The 22,995-nt window shown below is 39.4% G+C and overlaps 1 protein-coding gene across 1 annotated transcript in view; it reads left to right on the top strand.

Annotated features, from left to right (window-relative positions):
- The window catches only part of spire2 (spire-type actin nucleation factor 2), a 57,853-nt gene extending 36,524 nt beyond the window's left edge, over window positions 1–21,329 (top strand). The window contains exons 5-15 of the mRNA XM_084094958.1: window positions 69–233; window positions 476–562; window positions 2,669–2,789; window positions 2,933–3,099; window positions 3,322–3,544; window positions 12,409–12,533; window positions 12,754–12,891; window positions 12,992–13,059; window positions 13,187–13,214; window positions 14,910–15,001; window positions 20,434–21,329. Coding sequence (XP_083951084.1) covers window positions 69–233; window positions 476–562; window positions 2,669–2,789; window positions 2,933–3,099; window positions 3,322–3,544; window positions 12,409–12,533; window positions 12,754–12,891; window positions 12,992–13,059; window positions 13,187–13,214; window positions 14,910–15,001; window positions 20,434–20,650 — 1,431 coding nt within the window. The 3' untranslated portion in view covers window positions 20,651–21,329. The remainder of the gene's footprint in view (window positions 1–68; window positions 234–475; window positions 563–2,668; window positions 2,790–2,932; window positions 3,100–3,321; window positions 3,545–12,408; window positions 12,534–12,753; window positions 12,892–12,991; window positions 13,060–13,186; window positions 13,215–14,909; window positions 15,002–20,433) is intronic.
- Window positions 21,330–22,995: the final 1,666 nt, after the last annotated feature.

Here is a 22,995-nt window from a genome sequence, read left to right as displayed (position 1 = left end):
CCAGCAGTGTATGAGCTATGGTTCATGTAATAATGGAAACTGTGTGTGTTTGTCTTTTGTTCATTTAGACTCGGCTGTGGGTGCAGCTAATGAAGGAGTTGAGGCAGGGTGTGAAGCTCAAGAAGGTGGAGGAACAGCCGTTTAACCCTCTTCCCACGGAGTTCAGCCTCACGCCCTTCGAGATGCTCATGCAAGATATTCGTTCACGCAAATATAAACTTCGCAAAGTTGTAGTGAGTCCATTCTAACTATGCTTACTCATGCTGAGGGCAGTGAGGTTGCTGTAGTAAGCACATTTTAAGTGGTTTATCCCTGAATTAATCTTATCCTAACTCGGTAAGTCGACTATATTATGCGTGAGATTATGGCTTTGGAAAGACTTTTCAGCTGATGCAGCATGACAGTGATTAACCATTGTTTTTATATTTGATAATAACTATAATATCATGAATCTATGCCTCTTTTTCTTTTGCAGGTAGATGGAAATATTCCCACGTGTGTTAAACGAAACGCTCATGAGATGATTTTGGACTTTATCAGATCAAGACCCCCTCTTAAACCAGTTAGTCGCTGATAATATCTTGTAACTAATGTGCAATAACACCATGTCCCAACCAGACACAATACAAATACAGTTTCTTACACTGTTATTCTAACTAACACTTTTTAGTTAACTTTACTTAAATTTCTTAACTTAATTGTAAAATTCTATAGTAATATGTACTATTCACATACTATTCCATGATTACTCAGAAAACCCATTCCAGAATAATTGATTGGTTTGAGTGCCATTTTGTCAAGCAAAAAATAAATAAAAATAAATAAATGTTGAGGCGGGGCAATTCTTAATAGACTTTTTACTTCTCTAGTTGCATTCACTCATTTCCCAAAATCATCTTGAATATTGAATTGTCAATACAACTGAAAAATTTGTGGGAACCACATAAGCTGACTTCATAAATTGATGTTGATTTTCCTAAAATGTTTTTGTTATTGTAATTCTCTTCCTATTGATGCAGCGATGAAACAAGAAATCACAGTTATTTGGTTTCAAAGGAAGGGAATAAATAGGTTGCTTTTAAAAGATGATCTATAGCTTCTGACAAAATCTATTTTTCATATTAAATAATGATAAACACGTTGTGAAACTTTTCATTGGGTTGATACAATCCCTCTATATATGTAACAATATCTTGCAACTGACCATACTTGAGTCACACACAGACTTCAACATTCAGCATGACAAACACAACAATGGTGGCAATTAAATTGTATTTATTTGTATTAATTGTATGCAATGCACTCTGGGAGTAATTCTGAGTAGCTATAGTAGGTCAAGAGTAAATCTAAAGTAAATTATCAAATACTCTCTACAGTTCTTTTTAGAACTTTTTAGAACTCTTGTGTAAGTGAACTATACTTACTAAGCATTTGTCAGTACAACATAACTATTCCTATTTCACTTATTTTTTTAGGGCAATCGGTTTGCATGCTTAAGTCTAACTAATTATAATTTACAGTGTACTAGTCACAATCACAACAAGCAGCAGGATACTTTGTTTTGTCAGCTGGTTTCTATTTTTACGGTCTTGCACTGGGTAACATCCATCGTTCCTCTACACATAACTGTTTATTCGAACAGTGACCACCCACTTTTTCAGCAGCCCTTGTTTCAGAAGTATTTTTCACATTAAGTTTCTCCATTGGCATTTAAAAAAAAAAACTTCTATAAAGAATTCTATTTCATGTACCAAACCAACCAGCTTTGAGATTTTTTTTGAGCAAAAACATTTACTGAAAATATCATTTATAAGATTTACTTGTACTTGATGAGCTGCAATGAGCAAATGAATGTAATCAAATAAAAAATGTAAGTACAAAAGTACATGACTAAACGATTGACAATATGTCAGTATGGCAGGTGCAACATATTCACATAATATAAATGTAGAAGTAGTGAAGAGATATTATGAGACGACTTTAATTGTGTTATTTTAACTTTAATTAAATTGCTTGACAGGAGTGAGACATTCTTGTGCTGTGATTTCCATTTTCATGGTAACTGCGACTTATACGATTAATCTCTCTTCATGATTATGGGTAGTTCTGTTTTTAACTCTGAATTTTTACATTTTAATTTGGTCCCTTTTTATACACCGTTTTATAGGTGTCTTTAACTACTATTTATGTATTAAAAATGTGATTAAATGCAGGTAGCTACTTTTAAATGTAAGTACAATGTAACAACATATGTTTATAAGTAATTTGCATCAAATGCTGTTTTTTAATGTAAGTACATAGTAGGTAGAGACACTTAAATATAACAACAAAATTGAAAGCATTTTTGCTTTTAGTTACGACAAGACAAACTACTTGTCACTGGAAATGTAGCACATTGTTCCAGGTTTGGACACGGTGTAAAACTTAGCAAGTATTTTAAAAGTTCCTAGTTTTTTAATTGTGTTTAGGATCTGTTGTGTTTGGTTGTGAAACTGTCTTTCTCAAACATACTGTAGCAGTCTGCCTTTCCTTGAAATGTTGATTTATATTAATTATCATAGCCAGTATTGCATTCACAGCTCTCTCTGAAGAAGAGAAAGAAAGAGTGGTTAAACCATCAGCAAAATGTATGTACGGTTTTGTTTGAAGACTTTCCTGACGTCCGCAGGTGTCTGAACGCTGCTTGCCTCCTGCCCCTCAGCGACCGCAGTCGCTCCATGATCGAGTCCTGGCTGAGATCAGACAGGATCACAAACTGAAACCTGTGGAGCCGCACAATTCAAAGAGATGTATGTTAATCTCGTATCACACCGGAACAATACAAGTTTTTAGAAACAGCATCCTTAACACTATCAGTCCTCCTTGACTTCTGTAGTTCTATTCAATTGTGCCTTACGTAGATCACTCACAGCAATGTTTTGTCGCTCTTCAGCATTTGGCTCATTACCATGTCTGGCACACACCTGCCAATGTGACATCAAATCCACTTCCTGCATTGACCTGTCAGTCGCAGGAGCAGGGTACCGGCCACCGTCCCGCATACGTGTTCTTCTAAAAGCTCCAACACTGGCAGAAATGGAGGAGATGAATATGTTTGAGGTAAGATATTTCAGTGCAGTCAGCATTTCTTTTATGATCTTGCTCTTTCCTTTGTGGCAACAATGGTCATGAAGAAAATGTAGACTTTAAGACTTTAAGGAAGGAGTTGCATACTTTAACCAGCATAATTCACATGAGAATTCCAGAAGCCGGTTTGTTGGAAAACTCTGTTTGAATTGTATTTTTAATTTAAATAATTGCGCCTCTATATTTTTTATGAAGGATGAAGAATCTCCAGATGGTGTGGATATCAGGCGGGTGGAGAGCTCTCCTACACCTCTGAAGAGAGATCGCTCCTTCTCTGAACACGACCTGGATGAGCTCAGAGGGGAAATGATGTCATCCCACTCAGAATCACCTCAGCACACAGGCGCTGGTTCCCTGAGAGGAGAGAGACCTCGATCACACACGCTGACGGGGGCCAGACCACCACACATCTATCAAGGTCAGACCTGGATAAACATCTGTAAGATGTAAAAGTTGCTCAGCAAATTATATTTTTCTGTCAAAAAAAAGGGTGTCAACATTAAACTTGAACACATACAGTACATTTACACTAAATACAACTAATAATGCTTAAAAACACAGTATTTATTTTATTTAAGGCCCCCTGTGGTGAAAACCAAGTTTTTAATGTTGTTTATATGTCTATGTGGTGTTTTTAATATGCTTTAAAACAAACCATGTGCAAATTCATAACTCAACAGAATTGCTGAGTATGTTCTCCTTAAAACTGCAGTGAACCAAAGACAAAAAACGTCTCAAAACCGTGGTTTGAAATCGTTGGTATTTCTTACGTCACAAACTACCTTGTAACCAATCAGGTCAACGTAGTGGGTTAGTTATATGTATATAATGTATATTACGATGTTATGATGAACTATATGCCTTTATCCACTGACGTTCTAAGTAGTTTTAGAAGGAGCTGAGGAACGCGAACATGGTTTGTGTAATATTAATTGTCATATTAATTACAGTTATATGTCCGACGTTGTAGAGAGCAATACATAAAATGCATTACCATTCTGATAGGCTACATTGACTTGTAGACGACCCTGTATGAGTGAGAGGCGGGGCTCATTTGTATATTCACAGATCCACATATACTAAATAAAGCGAGGGTTTAGAGTTACATTCAAGTTATTTTAAGGCATGAAAAAAAGTTTAAATATGCTATTTTGATGATCAAAGATGAGTTTTAAGGGATAAAATGATTGACTACAGGGGGACTTTAACTTAATAACAATATATTTACCATAAATGACATGCTGGTACTTTTGTGAACACTGATGTGTGATACGGTGTTCTCGCTGGTTCGCGTTTTTGAAGTTTGCGCAGAAAGAACTTACAAAAAATGTAACATAATTTATTAAACATTTATGAAACGCATAGTCATGTTTTGTAAATGATTAGTTAATCATTTACTAATCAATTGTTAATGACTTATAACTGAATCTACAAAACATACATAAAATAATGAACATATCACTTATTAATCATTTATGAACGCATAGTCATGTTTCATAAATAATTAGTTTATCACTTGTAAACGTCTTGTAACGAAATTTACAAAACATACATAAAATGTTAGTATATCACTTGCTAATCATTTATGAATGTTTTGTAAATGATTAGTTCATCATTAACTAACCACTTATAAATGACTTACAACTGAACGTTATTATAAAGTGTTACCCAAAAGGGCGAATTTAGAAGCTGTAATCTTTATTTTATAAATGTATGTTTCAAATAAGTAATTAGATAAGAACGTTTGGGGTGTGAGTGTGTGCAGTTTACGTTTGTGGTAAGGTTCAGAGTGGGGCAAGAAAGAAGACAGGGGTCGGCTTACTGGGACTCGTAAAAACTTTAATTTTTGCTTCTAGCACTCTTCAAAACATAAAGTAAAATATGGGCGCTCAGCGCAGCCACATCAAATTAAATCAATAATCTTTTCACTGTTCGTTGGTTTAACTCAGCAGTTCCTCTCTGCTCCAGTCGTGCTTGAGAGTCCCAGTTTGTGTCTCTCCTGTTCCTCATTTCCTGTTGGTTTTTATCCCGTCTCTCCACCCCAATTACTGAAACAAGAGACAGGTGACTTTCTCTCCCGTTGCAGACCTCGCTAAACCACGCCCCCATTGCCACAACGTTGTAGAACAAAACGTCTAATACAGTCAAGTTATGTTGTCCACAAACCTTATTTTACTCATAAACTGAAACACCTCATTATAAAACCCTATAGGAAAATCTTGAATATTAGTCTTCAGGGTTTTGACGTCATCCCTGCAACACTCTATTGCTTCTGTAGCTAGTTACTCCTTAGACCCGGCACATGCTCTACACAAGTAAATGAATGCTGATGCTTCTAACTACAGAAGCAATTTTTTGTGTGTTAGTATATTACAAAATGCATCAGACTCCAATTCAAAATGCAATACAAGTACGGGTTGCATTTTCAGTGTGCCGTAAGGCAATGTTAATTTCGTTGATGAATAAATTTTGTCATAATTTTCGTCAACTACATTTTTTCACTGATGAAAACGAGACAATTTGAATGACAAAAAATATTGAGAAAATGAATGACAAAAATCGAGATGAAAATGTTAGGGAGGGATGATTTGGGAAGAGATCCAGTCAGAACTGATGTCCTGCGTGGTAGATGCACACATTTGAACTGTTATGTGCTGATCTACCCAGCGAGACATCATAGACTGTATAAAACAATGGACGCAGTGTCCGCTACGTCACCCGAAGGTTCCGGCCATCGCCATCTTGGAAGCGCGTCACCGCACGTCACTCCCGGATAACCGAAAATGGACAAAAAGGCGGGATTAGCTGAGGTGACGTGACACTAACAGACAACAGACAAACGGCTAGTAGTGACAGCAGCGGCAATCCACCTGTCACTTAAGTGGCCATGCGCTTAATTACGCAGAACTTTAAGGCTTCATATCATTTAAACCGATGAGTTATAAAAAAATTCACACCCCTCACCCTCACAGTTGTCATGAAGGGCAAAATTAGCTATATAGACCAAAACCACTTTTTGCGCCAGGCTGCTTTTTTCTGCTGTAAAGTTGGGCATTTTAACATGGGAGTCTATGGGATTGACTTTCTTTTGGAGCCTGTCTCTATCAGCCAATCGATGAACTGCAGTTTAAGTCACTTCCGTGTTGGATTCAAGAGAGAGACCGGAAGGTTGCCACTTGGTCTCATAAAACATTCAAAAATGTAAACGTCAAGGAGAAACAGAAGACCAGAAATATGGATAAATCTGAAAAAGCGTGACGGCGTGAAAAGAGAGCTTAATTCGGTTCGGTTTTCTTTGTGCACACATAAGCCGCCTCTCAGACAGTGCACGAATATTGAATTGAGGTCTCTTTCGCGTATTTTCGTGCTTGAACGGACAAATACACACAACATTATGTCAAAATGTCAGTTTTGGCAAGAATTCATGTAAAAACAGTCTATGTCTTAATTGAGCATAAATAGTTGGGAGAATATCGGATGTGTATCAGTAGCTATGTTTTCATGACCCTGTTTTTATGCGCATTTTGAAGTATTGCATCAGAAATGAGTGATGGAAACGGCAAATTTCTAATAAAAATCCCTTTTTATGAATGAAAGGTTTTATGTTCGCTTGAGGTGGTTTTTGACTTGTGCGAAAAAGAGTTTATGCGAATAATGGGAGATGGAAATGCATTTGCCTAATAAATTCTGACGTAGTGAACATTAAAAACATGTGACTAATCGATGTTTCCTCATGATGGGAATTCCGACTCTTTATAGTCCCTGCTCAATATGATAGTTTTACCTTACAAATGCTGCTTCGTTTGCGTGTGTTACTCATCTTGTTTTCTGACCCAATATTTAAGGATGATCTTTTCGCCACATTGCTCGACCACACACACGCCATGCAGTGACTGAATGTTATATTAATGTGTAGTAATGTCATCACACATGATTGCACGCACATACACATCAAAATAACATTCAGTTAGTGACTTCTTGACGTGTGGCTGAGCAGTGTAGCAAAAGCATAATAATATTATTCTGTCTTGTATTAATATACAAAAAGGGAAAACGGCTCTCAGACGGGAATCAACTCTCACCATTCACTTAAAGCAGCAGGCTCATAGAGCCGACTCATTCGCGAACAACACATCAAGTCACCTTTATTTATATAGCGCTTTTTACAATACAGATTGTTTCAAAGCAGCTTTACAGAGATAACAGGTCTGTTTTCTGCTGATGTCATCGTCCAACTCAGTTCAGTTCTCATATAATGGTGTCAATACAGGCAGATCAATAATATTGTTGAATATTAAATGTCCCCAACTAAGCAAGCCAAAAGCCAAAGGCGACAGTGAACCAAAACTCCATCAGGTGACAGAATGGAGAAAAAAAACTTGGGTCAGGGGGAGAACTGGCCAACGAAAAAACAGTGTATGATTATGATTCAGGCAGCATTATAGGTCAGAAGTCAAATTGGATCAGAACATTCAGAATATTATCCAGTTGCATCTGGATGAAGATCGGAGTCATCACGCCGGTATGGAGACGGGTTTGTTGAGGATGGCTGTCGTGTCGATGAGGCCTTCACAGGGGAGAGTCTAGGTGCAGGTCCACCATCTAAATAAATAGCGTGCACACAGAAATGTTCAGGAGCTGGTTTTCAACCTCTGCCCCGTGAGGGTAACACTTTATGATGTTTTATTAACAAAGTTCGGGAGGAGCACGTTCAGATAATTAACACAAGTGGAGAGCACTCAGCAATCAATGGTAAGAGGTATATACACATCCAGCAGTCTCACCTCAATCCATTGACAGTTTAGCAGCATCCCTCCACCACCCCTTCTCCACACTTCTAGTCCTAACCACTTACATACAGGGGGGGAGTACTCTGGGTTCGGGCCGAACTCCGAGCTCGGAGCCCTCCCCCCGGACAGCACGCCAAATACGCATTAAACTTAACCCCCTCTAATTGTATGTAAGTGTGAACTCGTGAAACAATACAGGTGCACTAATATGCTTTAATTCAATGCCTAACTGATGCACAGATAATCATGTGTATGACTCATGAAGAACTAAAACATTCATTAAATGAAGTTTTATGTAACAAAGTTCGGGAGGAGCACGTTCAGGTAATCAACCAATCAGCACAAGAGGAAGCCGGTATAAATATATCCTTCCCTCACCTCTGTCCCATGACAGTTTCACAGCATTTGGCCTGCCCTTTTGCTGTCATGTCTGAGATAGAGCTCTTCCCTTCTGATGATGATTCTTCTTCTTCTTATTACTATAATCCTTCTCCAACCACCAACATCATCGAGCCTCCGTCCTCAAATCGGGGACACCGGCTCACATGATCCACTCCACGCACGCCAAGACGCCGAGGACTCCCCTCACCACCTCCGGCGAGAAATCCACCATCTCTCTCTTCATCTACCTAAATCTACCATTTTTGATTTGTGTCGAGTCATTTATCCCGTCGGTATAATAGCAACAGCGCCTGAGATCCGCCCACAAAGTTACTTGCGTTTCGCGTTTGATACTTGTGATTCAGATCGTTAAAATAGGGCTCATAGAATCTTTATTAGTTGCTGATGCAGTAATAATTAATTAATGGTTTAGTTCTTCATGAGTCATACATTAACACATGATTATTAGTTAAGCATGAATTAATGCATATATTAGTGCACCCATATTGTAAAGTGTTACCAAGCAAATGAATCGCCGCAATTCACTGAAACATCTAGTCTCCAGGCTGCGAAACGTGGATTTGCAGTTATCATTTTGTGTCAATATGTTGAATTTTGGGGTAAAATCATACCCTGTATATTGTATTTTTATATATTGTATTGACAACTCTTCAATTAAATATTTATCATCTCATATTCTGCATAATTGGATGTTTTTAAATAAACACTGACCAAAATATACAAGTTTTAGGGCTGGATGATATGATATAACATTGATATTTAAGTGATCACATGGATTTAGACCTACCTATATTGTATATATATAAAGCGTTCACAGGCAAATTTGCTGTATGTACTTCCCCGGCATCGAAATCAGGGTCATATAAATGTCAGGAAACACTATTCCTGGCTGCATGTCAAAATGGGGACAAAATGAGGTCCCGTCCTATATTCTTTCTCGTTTGAGAAGCCTCTACACTCGACTCGGATAAGTCACAATAGGGAAGAAACAACAATCACAAATGTTTCATGCTGCATTTAAACCTGGATAGTAGAATTTTAACATTTAAATATTTTAACATTCATTCAAATATTGACACACATCAGGTTTAAAAAAAATAGTTTGTTAACACAAACTTTGATGTTTGCCATAAATTAATTATCAAGGCTTGACGTTAAAAGGTTTTAAGTAGTTTTAAAAGCGTGAATTTGAAAGCCATGTAGCTGTCATTTATGTTCAGTTAGTTTGCTGTCATGACGTCTAGTTTTTTTTCATTCATCACATGTGTTTCTTTGTCTGTGTTTGCCACTACTGATCTGTTACCATGGACACTAACACTAATCATCACAGCTGTTCGTCTTTTAGTTAATCATCACCGTGTATTTAAGTTCCTACCTTTGTTCTGTTCATTGTCCAGTATTGTTCGTGTTAACATGCACTTAACATCAACTTAGAAAAATTACTTCAATTGGTAACACCTAAAGAAATTAAGTTTTCTCAACTTAAATTATCACATTTTATCGTGAAAAACGTGATAATTTAAGTTGAGAAAACTTAATTTCTTTAGGTGTTACCAATTGAAGTAATTTTTTTAAGTTGATCCAACTGTTCACTTTTTACAGTGTGCTGTCTCGCATGTTGGCTGTCTATCCTTACTTAAATAAACCTAGTATTATATTCTCATCATCTTCATCTTCCAATGGATTGAGCGTTACAGAATACCAGACCAATTAAATTGGGATTACTCCATGAAATTCGCTGCATTGGCTCAGAAGAGCCACAAATGTTGTATCTTTTCAGAGGAGTTTTGCAGTCTCGCTATCCCCTGCCCTTTTGATGATGTGACCCTGAAGTCACTGTTCTGGATCGGGGCAAATTACCATCACCCCGTTGACACCTCTGTACTGAACTGGCAAGAAGCCATCATCAGGTGTCTGGAGAGCGTCCATCCTCGATCCAGGACACAGCCAGATCCAGAGCCCGAATCACCAACTTCTACTGAGGAAGATTTGTGTGAGCCTCCCGCAGATGGAGAGCTACCGCCCACCACGACGTGTTAGCCAGAGCCCGAGGAGAAGAGGACAGCGCTGACCCTCGCCCCGGAAGTGGAGCTCCACAGGGAGTCTGACCAGGGGTGTGAGCCCACTACATCAGCAGACGAGGGAGTAGTGACAGCGGAAAATGATAGACTGGCTGATAGACTTCAATAAGGAAGAATTGACCCCCACCCTGCCCCCCTTCATCACTTTTTCTGGACAGCACTAAGGACTGAATGAACTATGATCTCTTCACTTCATCGATCTGCATGGACTGTGTTATCAAGCAAATGAACCTAACCGTGGTTCTGTCAAGTTTTGTGGCACCGCGAAGCTCAGCCAGTCCTCCAGCCCCGCCGCTGCCGGAGGTCTACAGCCCTGTGCCATCTCCGGGGAGTCCCTGTGACGTTGAGCCGCAGGTCATGCATCCCCCTGCAGCGCCAGTTCGAGAAGATCCTGTGGCTCCGCCTCCGGCCTCTGATCTCTTTGCTCCATCTCGGCCTGCCGACCTATCAGCTTCGCTGTGGCTCCTCCCACCTTCGGCTCCACCGGAGACCCTCGTCCTGCTGGCTCCCCCATGGTCAGTCACTACTCTATTTCCACCACGGACTTGCAGGCCATCCGCTGCGCTCCATCCCTTCACCCCTACAGCTGCAGCGGGTTCCTCCTTCCCCTCGACGTCGCCTCTGTCCTCCGTCACACCGGCTCCACCTCAGCCCTCGTGTACTCTGGCTCCTCCTTCAAAGTTTGGCGCTGCGGAATCACCTTGTTCTCCAGTGCCAGCGATGTCGCTCGTTTCCATCGGTTCTTCGTCTGTGCCTGTGCATCTATCGGCCTTGTCTCCGTTCGGCCGTCCCCCAGTTGACGTCAGCCTCTGCACCACTGTGGCTCCTCCCTCCCTCTGTGGGTTGTTGGCACTGGCAAGCTCTGGGCCTGTTCTAGCAGACTATCTCAACCATTTCCGCCAGGGGATCGTCGTCATCACTTCACTCCTGTCATCTACTGTCACTATCCCTTCACCAGCTCTTCGTCCACCTCTTAAACCCCATCCATCCCTTCCTCTGCCATCTTTTCGTTATGGTGCGCCTTGCCGGAGGGGGGTGTGGTGTCACATTTATGTTCAGTTAGTTTGCTATCATGACGTCTAGTTTGTTTTCATTCATCACATGTTTCTTTGTTTGTGTTTGCCGGCCACTGATCTGTTACCATGGACACGAACACTAATCATCACAGCTGTTCGTCTTTTAGTTGATCATCACCATGTATTTAAATTCCTCCCTTTATTCTGTTCATTGTCCAGTATTGTTGTAAACACGCTGTCTTGCATGTTGGCTGTTACTAAAATAAACCTTGTATTATATTCTCATCATCTTCATCTTCCTTTGGATTTAGCGTTACAGTTGCCTCCAATAGGTGTTTACAGGGATAGTTCACCCAAAAATGAAAATTCTGTCATTAATTACTCACCCTCATGTCGTTTCAAACCCATAAGACCTTCGTTCATCTTTGGAACACAAATTAAGATAGTTTTGATGAAATCCGATGGCTCAGGGGCGCACATTCACGAGAACACCACGACGCATGCGTGCAGGAGCTGGCGTTCTGATATATGACCTACAAGCAGAGGAAGACGCACGCGAGGTTACGAATGCGTTGTGGTGTTAGGCATGTCGGAGACTGATACGTAAGAGAAGAAATTGTTGAATAAAGTTGGGGTTTTTTTCCATAAAATTAAGGTTGAACCACTGTAGTCACATGGACTATTTTAATAATGTCTTTCCTATCTTTCTGGGCCTTCAAAGTGTTAATTAAATAGGTTTCAATGGAGCCCCCCCTGAGCCATCGGATTTCATCAAAAATATCTTCATTTGTGTTCCGAAGATGAACAAAGATCTTACGGGTAATTAATGACAGAATTTTCATTTTTGGCTGAACTATCCCTTTAAGCTAGAATATTTTAGCATGTTTGAGCACATTGATAGCATGTTTAAGCCGATTTAGCAGATGGTATACTGTATATATAAAGATGCCTGACTGTCTTTCTCTCTTCTCCACTTTTTTCTTTTTTCTCCAGCCTCATTCCCTGTGTTTGACAGGATGCCCCAGTCCACCTGTCCCTCCTTTAGCTCAGATGACAAAAGCAATGAAGGTGCAGGAAGTGCTGCAGCGTCTCATGGGCTCTCGAGACGTCAGTGGATGGTCAGTATTAGTATTTTGTCCCAGTTCTTAAAGGAATTAAGTGGGCAGCATCTGTAACATGCTGTCGATTACCACAGATAATTATTTCCCTTTGTTTCTTTAAACAAACATATTTAACAAAATTTCCCCTATAGTGATCTATTGTAAGTGGACTACATTATTGTAAAATTGTTACAGACTGAAGGACCTGAGTCTTCTTCTTCATCTCCCTCCCACACAGGAGGAATTCTGTCATCCAGTCGACAGTCTGGCCTTAACAGTGGATGAGGTCATCAACGTGCGCCGGATACTTGTCAAGGCTGAGATGGAGAAATACATGCAGAACAAAGAGCTTTTTAATAATCTGAGGAAGGGCAAGGTGTGAATGTCTGTATGATTCATAGATAATTTGAGTAACATCAGTCCAACAGCCCAATGAAAACTGTGTTTGTCTTTGTTTTGTTCATCTTGTTTCTTAGATATGTTGCTGTTGTCGAGTAAAGTTTCCACTGTTTTCGTGGCCGTCCAGGTGCCTCCTGTGTAAAAGGTCTCAGTTTAATTTTCATAAATATTTAAATAGATATTATATATCATAGATAATAACTGGAACAAGGAGAATTAACGTGGTCTGATTCACTGTTTTGAACATTCAGTTGTGATTCTTTCTCTTTTAGGTCTGTCTGCAACTGTTGTAGTGCAAAGGTACTAAATATTTATTTCATATAAACCTCATTTAGCTCTATAGTAGCACATGTGTCAAACTCCGCTGCTGTAGGGCTGCTGTCCTGCAGACTGTAACTCCAACCAGCTCCAAAACATCTGCCTGGAGGTTCCATCTCAAAGACCCTGATTAGCTGGTTCAGGTGTTTAATTAGGGTTGGAGCTGAACTCTGCAGGACAGTAGGCGAATCCCAAACAGCATTTTTGCACCCTTCAAGGGCACTTCAGGAAAGGGCGCCATTTACAGAGACGTTCCAAAAGAAAGTGAACAAATGAGTCCCTTCACGAAGGGCCCTTCCACAAGTCCGTTAGTGAAGGGAACATGAGATGGTCACTTCAAGGAAGTAATTTAATCATTTATGGTCATGTGACCCAGGGTGACCTTGTGATTCATTTTAAATCTAGTTGGAGTTAACGTATAAACAGAATAATTAAATTTGTTTTGTTTTGTTGTGATAAATTACACACATTTTTGTCATGCATTTCATATTAAGTTTAAAAAAGTTTCATAGGTAAGAAATGTGTTTAATGCTTTATGTTTAGGGCTTAACTTATAGAGTTAAGAGCAGATCAGGAACACACACACACACACACACACACATAAAAGCATATTTTAAAAACTTCATTACAAATGTATATGTATCTGTATCAAATTAACAGCAAAAATAAGATATTCCTGTTGTCGCTGCCTTGTGTTGTCATGGCAATACTCCATGTGAAGCTAATGAGGAAATTATGTGGTCTTTAGTTGCTCCCTTCGCCAAGTGCGTTCCACACATTGACATGCAAGTGTCCTGCTGTCTCCAAAGTCCCACTTCTGCACAAAGGCTCTGCACTTCGGAGTGAGTAGGGAACATGGATGCTCACTTCCCATTGGAATTTGCCCAGTTGCTTTCCAGGAACTGAGTTTGACACCCCAATATGTTTCAATGTTTAGTGTCATCCATGTAACAAAGATGTTACTTTACAACCTTGGCCATCCACATATCATGAGTAGTTCTCGCTAAATGATCCTTGGTTCCCTTAGTCCAACTGTTTTTTCTTCAGCAAACAGATTTGACGGACACTGTATAAAAGTTGTTGAAAAAAAAAAAAGTTCTTATCAGCATCTTTAGAGGCCTGAAATCATATTTTCATATTTAACGTTTTTTTTTTTTTTTTGTTATCTACTGTATATCTATTTATTTAACATTTTCTGTACCCAGTGAAGCTAGGTTATAGCTTCATAGCATTATAATGGCAAGTGAACCCATATTTAATGTGTATGGCTCATATTTTGTTTTAGTCTGTGTATTTTTGACTATGGTTTTTGAGGATGGGACAATGTCATACAATGTTGGCATCTGCCAGTAATAGATGAATTTACTCCAAAATATAATAATTGTTTGATTGGATGCACAGCCTTCAATGTCAGCAACAAATTATATCTTCCAAAAGCAAATATGTTTATTTATTTTGCTAACTTGCTTTTTGCATGATTATTGTATTATATGTTATGTTATAACATAATTGTTATATGTCTATTATCACCTGCCTGCTCTCCCGCCATTTGAGGACCACGGGCTTCTTGTTTAAAATTGTTTGCTAAACTCTGTTTTCTAAATTAATTCTAATAACACATTATTTCAAACTCACAAACTCCTTGAGTGATTTTGCTTTAATTTGTCCTTTTAACAGATGAAGATTCCCTACAAAAAGATGGCACACATTCCAGTGTACACTGTGGGATTTCACAGCAGTGCGAAGAGTCACAAGAGTGATGTCTATAAGTGAGTAAATATAGACTATGTCTAAGTTAAAGGATTACAGCCACATTCCACACTGGGAACAGTCTGTGCTCACATCCTAAAAAAAAGAGTTAACTATGCTTGTTTGTTATTCGCCCCACAGTTTAAAAGACCAAATAGGCCTAAACTTCCAGTATATATTACTGTAGTCAGGGCTTGTCCAGTAAGCATATGATGTGGGTTAAAATCAGTTTAACAATCAATACATGTTAGCCTGTAGTCGCTGGTGATTACCAGTGTTTTACAAGTAAAATCGACACAACTTTGCATAAGTAGGAGACTTTACTTATGTCGACAGCATTCTGACTCCTCTCATCACACTCACTAATTAGTGCTCTGTAAATTGATTTTTCGAGGTTGTAAATAAAACAAAGATTATTGTGGTATGTTTTACAAGAAAATACAGTTTCAGACTTTCTACTTCAAAGTTTCATGTTTAATTGAATGTGTTACTTGCAGTTTCTTTGTAATTGTTACATTTCCTAGCAATTTCTGAGTGAAAATTGTTTCTACACCATTTGTTTTTCAGTGTGGTGTTCAGCATGATTATTGCTTTTATTTAGGCTTTGTAAAAGCAATACAAACCCTAAGTAAAATTCCCCTAACCATAATTATTAAATAACTCCGGATTTGTTTGTTCTACCATGAATAATATGACAAATTGTACATCTAGTGTTGAGGAAAGGTATTACTTTGTAAACTAAATCAGACTTACAGTTTATGGCAGTGGATAATAAAAAGGCATAACAATCCCATAAATTGAAGGAGGGACCCAAGCTATATCTAGAGGTCAAGCAAATAGTTAAATAATTAAGTAAGTAAATAATTAAGTGTATTTAGATGTAAAGTGGACAACTAGTCAAGAAATGTGAAGAAATAAAATTTTGCTAGACAAAAATATTTTTAAATGTTCAAAACAGTTCTGTCACAACACAAGGTGGTTCACTAACATGGGATTTAACTTTTAAAAAGTGGTTGATCTAGTCTGTGTATTAGTGTACAGGTATGTGTATGAAGAGAAGGAGAGTGTATTTGAATACGTGTCGTTTTGTGATATCACTGCAACGCACATTGATGCATAAAAAAAAAACAGTGCAAACTGTCTGAATGAAAAGACTCCCTGATTGGTAAAGGATTATTGTGGGTTCAATATAAGTTAAGCTCAGTCAACATCACTTGTGGCATAATGATAACTACTACAAAAAATTATTTTGTCCTGTCCCTTTTTTTCTTAAAAAAATTAAATAAAAATCTGTAGTGAGGCATTTAGAATAAAAATAAATGAAGTTGATCAGTAAATGTTAAAATACTGTTGTGTTAACACGATTTTATTGTGAAAAAAGTTAAGTTATATCAAATGTTATAACTTCATTGTAACATTGGATATAATTGGATATAGTGTTGCAACTATTTTTTTCAAGTCAGATTGTATCAAAGCAGCTTTACAGTGATAAACAGGAAAATGATGCATTTCGGCTGTTGTTCAGCTGAAGTCAGTTCAGTGTTGGTTCAGTTCCGTTGTAAAAGATCATCAATTATTAAACTAGTTCATTTCATCTATAAAGCAGTTCTGCACAAAATGATTTCATTGTCCAGTTCAGTTCAGTTCTCATACAACAGCGTCAGTACAGTCAGATCAATAATATTGCTGAATATTAATGTAATGCCTAATTAATTACCCTAAAACGACCATAACACGACGTCACAGCTCGAATAATACACACGTTTTAACAGGAATGAATGTACGTTTAAAAAAAAAAGAAAAAATTCTAAGCTTTAGAATTTTGCTTTCAAATCTTCCAAAAAAATTGGTCCAAGTGTCTCACTGTAACCTAGATTTGTGCTTTTCTTTAAAGCAAAAGGGGTGTCAACTTTTTTGTGTGTTAATCAACATTATAAGCCACAAATTCAGACGTAAAATTGAACACTGTTATTGAACTGAATCAACACTGAACTGTCTTGAGCTGAATAAAGACACCATTGTCTTCTGTAGAGCTACTTTATAATTCAATGGAATTTGTTTTATAATTAAAGACGTTTTCAACACTAATACTTTTGGTAACACTTTATTTTTTATAGTGTCCTTGTAACACGTTACATGTAGTTATTTTAGTAATAGCTATAAATGATGCATAATTGCATGTAACTAACCCTAAAACCAAACCCTCATCCTAACCCTATAGTAAGTACATGTAGTTAATTATTATTACTCAGTACTTAAATGTATAATTACACTGTAATTGTGATGATGAGGCAGGAATAAAGCGGAGAGAATCCAAATGCAAGTACTAAATTTAATGAAAACAAACAGGGCGAACAACAGAACTCAGAACAAAGAACTCAGGAACAGTTACAAAGAACAGCAAACAACTTCAACGACCGACAAACCACAACTGAAACACAGAGGTATAAATACACAAGCAGACAAGCTAAACAAGATAACAAGGGGGCGTGGTAAATCCGAGACACCTGTAGACAATGAGCAAACAATTAACAAAATGACAAGACACATGGCAGGATCACATGACAAACAGGGAATCACGTGACAGACAAGACAAAACCCACACCGTGACATAGCCCGCCCCCCCGGTGAAGACCCCTCGGGCGGCCACGGCGGTGAAGACCCCTCGGGCGGCCACGGCGGAGAAGACCCCTCGGGCGGCCACGGCGGAGACGACCACTCGGGAGGCGATGACCCTTCGGGAGGCCAGGGAGGAGACGACCCTTCAGGCGGCCAGGGCGGAGACGACCCTTCAGGCGGCCAGGGCGGAGACGCCCCTGCAGGCGACCATGGCACAGGAATAGACACCGGCTCAGGAACAGATACCGGCTCAGGCACAGGAACAGACACCAGCTCAGGCACAGGAACAGACACCGGCTCAACGGCGGTCATCTTGTCCGAAGACACTGGCTCGGCGGGGACCATTTTGTCCGGACACTCTGGGCTGGACGGGACCAGCATCTTGTGAAACTCTGGGCTGGACGGGACCAGCATCTTGTGAAACTCTGGGCTGGACGGGACCAGCATCTTGTGAAACTCTGGGTCAGTGGGCATGACGCTCACAGACTCCTGCTCAGGCTCGGCGGGCATGACGCTGTCAGTCTCAGGCTCGGCGGGCATGACGCTCTCAGTCCCAGGCTCGGCTGGACTGGCGTGAAGTGCCTCTGGATCGGCTGACGTGACGTGAACAGTCTCTGGATCGGCAGACGTGACGTGAACAGTCTCTGGATCGGCAGACGTGACGTGAACAGTCTCTGGATCGGCAGAAGTGACTTGAACAGTCTCTGGATCGGCAGAAGTGACGTGAACAGTCTCTGGCTCAGGATCAGCGCGCTCTGAGCTTGACGGGACCAGCGGCGGCGAGGGCTTTGAGCTGGGCAGGACCAGCGGTGAAGAGGACTCTGAGCTGGGTAGGACCAGCGGCGAAGAAGGCTTAGCGCTGGGCAGGACCAGCGGCGAAGAAGGCTCTGAACTGGACGGGATCAGCGATGAAGGCTCAGTGCTGGATGGGACCAGTGGTGAAGGTTCGGCAGGACTGGACGGGACGTGAAGATCAGGTGTTGACCTTGCGTGCCACGGGAGGAAGCTCTCCAGACATCTGCAGAGTGCCTCTCTCCAATCCAGACTGGAGAGATCGGGGAGCTCCCTCGGGTCGACCTCCTTAGCCCCCAGCCGGTAACACATCTTAATTGCCTCGTCACCCAGAGAGCAAGAGGCAGCAAGAGGAACAAACCCCCAGGTGTACTGGAACAGTTCGAGGCTATCCAGGGCCAAGGCCGCGATCTGTCCAGCGAACTACCGGCTCATGCTGTGAAGATCAGGCGAGATCCGTACTGCTGGATTCCTGATTTTGGTCGGTCGTTCTGTGATGATGAGGCAGGAATAAAGCAGAGAGAATCCAAATGCAAGTACTAAATTTAATGAAAACAAACAGGGTGAACAACAGAACTCAGAACAAAGAACTCAGGAACAGTTACAAAGAACAGCAAACAACTTCAACGACCGACAAACCACAACTGAAACACAGAGGTATAAATACACAAGCAGACAAGCTAAACAAGATAACAAGGGGGCGTGGTAAATCCGAGACACCTGTAGACAATGAGCAAACAATTAACAAAATGACAAGACACATGGCAGGATCACATGACAAACAGGGAATCACGTGACAGACAAGACAAAACCCACACCGTGACAGTAATACTGGCACCTTAAAATAAAGTGTAACCCCAAACCCTAACGCAAACCCTGTAGCAAGCACAGGTATACTTGTTGTTCTGTGGAGTTTCTTTGAACAAATTATCATTGACTTTTTGCAGCATCGGCTTAGAGCTAGCTCAACAAGCATGCCCTAGGTGGGAGGCCGATGCCTTGTAGTTCAAAGTCAAGCCTACGGCATAGCCTTTATGGGGCTGTTTACATTTAGAGCCCTCCATTTCTGTTCCATGTGTTTTTCTCCAATTACACGTCCATTTTGGTTATATGGACTAAACAAACGTATCAGTGATGTTTTTGGATGACTAGGTTCATTTATAGTTCATGACTCTTTCCCACCGGTTTTGTGTGTGGAGTCTGCCTCTCTGCTTTCGTACGCAAAGCCTTCGTCGTAGGTCCAGTGCAAAAGCAAGAAGTGGCCTTTTCCCCTTAGGCCACTGGGCCTCTTGCGCACAGTGCTTTGTGTAACTTTGTGCTTCTGTGCTTTGTGGCAGGCCAGAATGATGCACACAAAAACCCACCACAGCTATCAGACTTTTGTCGGTTCTATGCTAATTCAGATCTTGCATTCATTGTTGCTTTGAACAAACCATGCTTGAATTTGTCGAACATCCAACTTAAACGTAGCCCATCAAAGACGACCCAGGTGGGACTTGAACCCACAATCTCCAGCTCCGGAGGCTGATGCCTTATCCATTAGGCCGCTGGGCCTTGTCTGGCAAGCTTTGCCTTTGATCTGTAATATGCCTTCAAGTGGTTTCTAACGCTCAAACAACTACACTTTCGTATCTCGACGCCAGGTCTAGTTCCGTCTTTGAGATGGGCTTCACTGAATTTCCGGCGCCCTCCCGAAAGACTTACCGTTGAAGAGGCTCGTTGGTCTAGGGGTATGATTCTCGTTTTGGGTAATTAATATTACTCAGTACTTAAAAGTAGGGGTACACTACACTTAAAAGTGTACTGTTAATTACAGTAACAAGGACACCTTATAATAAAATAAAGTGTTACCATAGCCTACTTTTATTTTCTGTGAAGCTGTTTTTAAACAATCTGTTTTATAAAGCACTGTATAAATAAATGTGAACTGTGATTGAGCTTAACTTGTATTAAACAGAATTCATAGTCATTTTATTTGCGACATGACTGGAGATCTGTCATTATACAGAATGCGTGTGTGTGTGTGTGTGTTTCTCTGCAGGTCTCTGTGTTCTCTCTCCAGACACTCAGTCGAGGAGGAGTTTCCACACCTGTACGCCGCAGGCTGCAACCTGAGAGATGTGTGCTCGGACTGCACCAAGTTTGTGGCCGATGTAATTTCCTCCAGTCGCAGAAGCTTGGACTTCATCAACAACACACCAAAACGAAATAAACGGACAACCTCGACATATACACAAACACATCACAACCATGTGTGAATGTATCAACAGATGTCTGAATCGAAGCCTCTTCACAGACTCAGAAATGTTCACCGTGTTAGGCGATATGAATCATTTCTGCCTTATGACCCCCTCCTGCACTATGTACATCTATCCACAAGACTGTCTGTATAGATTAAGCGAGGCAATGCTTCACCAACTTTAGAAAAAAATGGTACAAAAGCTGTCAGTGGGATGGTACCCTTTATACCCTTTTGGTACCAAGATGTACTTTTGAGGTAATAATATGCACTCTTCAGGTACAAAGGTGTACCTTTTGAGAGAGTAGCGCACCAGTGACAGCTTTTGTACCTTTTTTCTGAGAGTTTTGAAGGCTTATGGTAAAAAAAGACAATCCTTTTGCTTGATTTTTAGCTTGAAAATTATTATAACTGATCCAGGACTGTCCATGCTTAGCAGACATCCTTATACAGGACATCAGTAAATGCATATTTCTAATAGCAAATGTATTTTTATGCTATGGGAGTCGATCTATTTAGCACCAGAGTGTTATGTAATTACCTTAGGACTGATTTGTGAAAGTGAAGGTCAGAATGAAGCAGATAATAGTATCTTATTCTCAATAGAATAAAGTGGCCTTTTGATCCGCAGCTCGAGCTCATGTTTAACTCACTCTTATTTTGTAAGGTCTGCAAGTCTGCAATAAAACCAGTGCCACAAAACTGCTGCTCTCTCCAATGTGCTTTTTTCCTATTTCAGAGGAGACACAAGGGGCATATGTGTGGGTGTATTTTCTGATTATTGCGTTATATGTTATTATATGTGTTATTGAAAAAGACTATGGATGAACATCTCAAAACCTGTCAAGAACATCTCCAAGCCACATTTTACCCCACAATCAAAAGAAAAACACTACATTAACTTATATTTTGCTCAAAGAAAACAAATTATTTATTAATTTGTGGGCTTCTTTTCACATACGCAAGTGATGAAAAGGATTTACCATTTATTAACTGTAAATAAATTAACAATTTGTACATGAAAGCTGAGCATTTAGAGTATGAATAACACTTTAAAGCAAATGAGAACAGTCAACATCTTTTACTGAGTCAATATTATTTAGAGCTGACACATATGTGTTATATTGACCAGTAGATCTACCAAACATTTAACTTTAACACAACAACGCATAATTTCCTTCAGTCACGGATAAAAATAGATATTATGAATGGGATCATGATCGGCCAAACAAAATCTTACTGAAAGCTCATTTTTTGAGATATCAACCTGTTTAGATTTATGGCTTTGAATTTCTCACAGTTTTAGAGTAAAATGTGTTTTAGAAAATACATATGTCATATAAAAATTGTGCAGTTTTCATAACAATAAATGTACATTTTTAAAAAACTTTTTTCACTTCAGCAATAATCTGCCAAGTGTCTTCTTTAAAAAGAGACCAAACTTAATGAGCTTCAAAGCATTCAAGATTTATGACAGTTTAAGTCCATGCTTAAAAAGTGAATAAATGGATTATAACTACTGCATAAATATAATTTAGTACCATAAAATCCCTTAAAAATACAAAATATTAAATAAAAATCATTATCGAATGAAAATTTTTTACAATCCGAAAAAATCTGAATACGAAAAAAATTGGTCATTTTAGAGTGTATGTACATCCAAAATATGTTATTTGTTTATACATTGAGTTCTGGCACCATTAAAGACGCAGTAATAGTCTATATAGCTAATATAGTCATCATGGCTTTCTCCAGAGATAGATATATAAATGAACTAAATTTATAACTTTTTACAACAAAAATGAACCATCACTGAACTTACTTAAGCTGGACTGTGACGCTATTTTTCTTCTAAAAAACAAACTTTGTTGCATTATTTTCCTTTTATCTCTGTAAAGCTGCTTTGAAACAAATCTGTATTGTAAAAAGCGCTATATAAATAAAGGCGACTTGACTTGACTAGTCAGTATCAATCTACTAATGCCTAATACATTTCTTGGCAACAGCAACACCTGTGTTAGGCTAATGAATTATATTGCTTGGCAGATTAAATTATTTATTTGGTGCATTATTATTATTAATTAATTAAGATTGATTTGATTAGATTTGAATAAATTAATTTTAAATGAGAGAGGCGGGGACTTAAAAAAAATCTATTCTACCCATACCAAAAGAAAAAGGCAAATAGTAAATAAAGCAATAAGTCCGTTACTTCGGCGTTACAATATTTAACCATAATCAATCTGCACAGTTTTCTTCTTCCCCTGTTAAATCTCTGCTCAGCACAAACTCCAGCGGATTGTTGTCACTGTTGGCTTTAGTGAGGAGGAAGGAGACATAGTTTTAATACCCCGCCCCTCTCAT

This window comes from Abramis brama (genome assembly GCF_963993115.1).
Source record: "Abramis brama genome assembly, chromosome: 20".
Classification (NCBI taxonomy): Eukaryota; Metazoa; Chordata; class Actinopteri; order Cypriniformes; family Leuciscidae; genus Abramis; species Abramis brama.
This window is presented reverse-complemented; position numbering and strand designations above follow the sequence as displayed.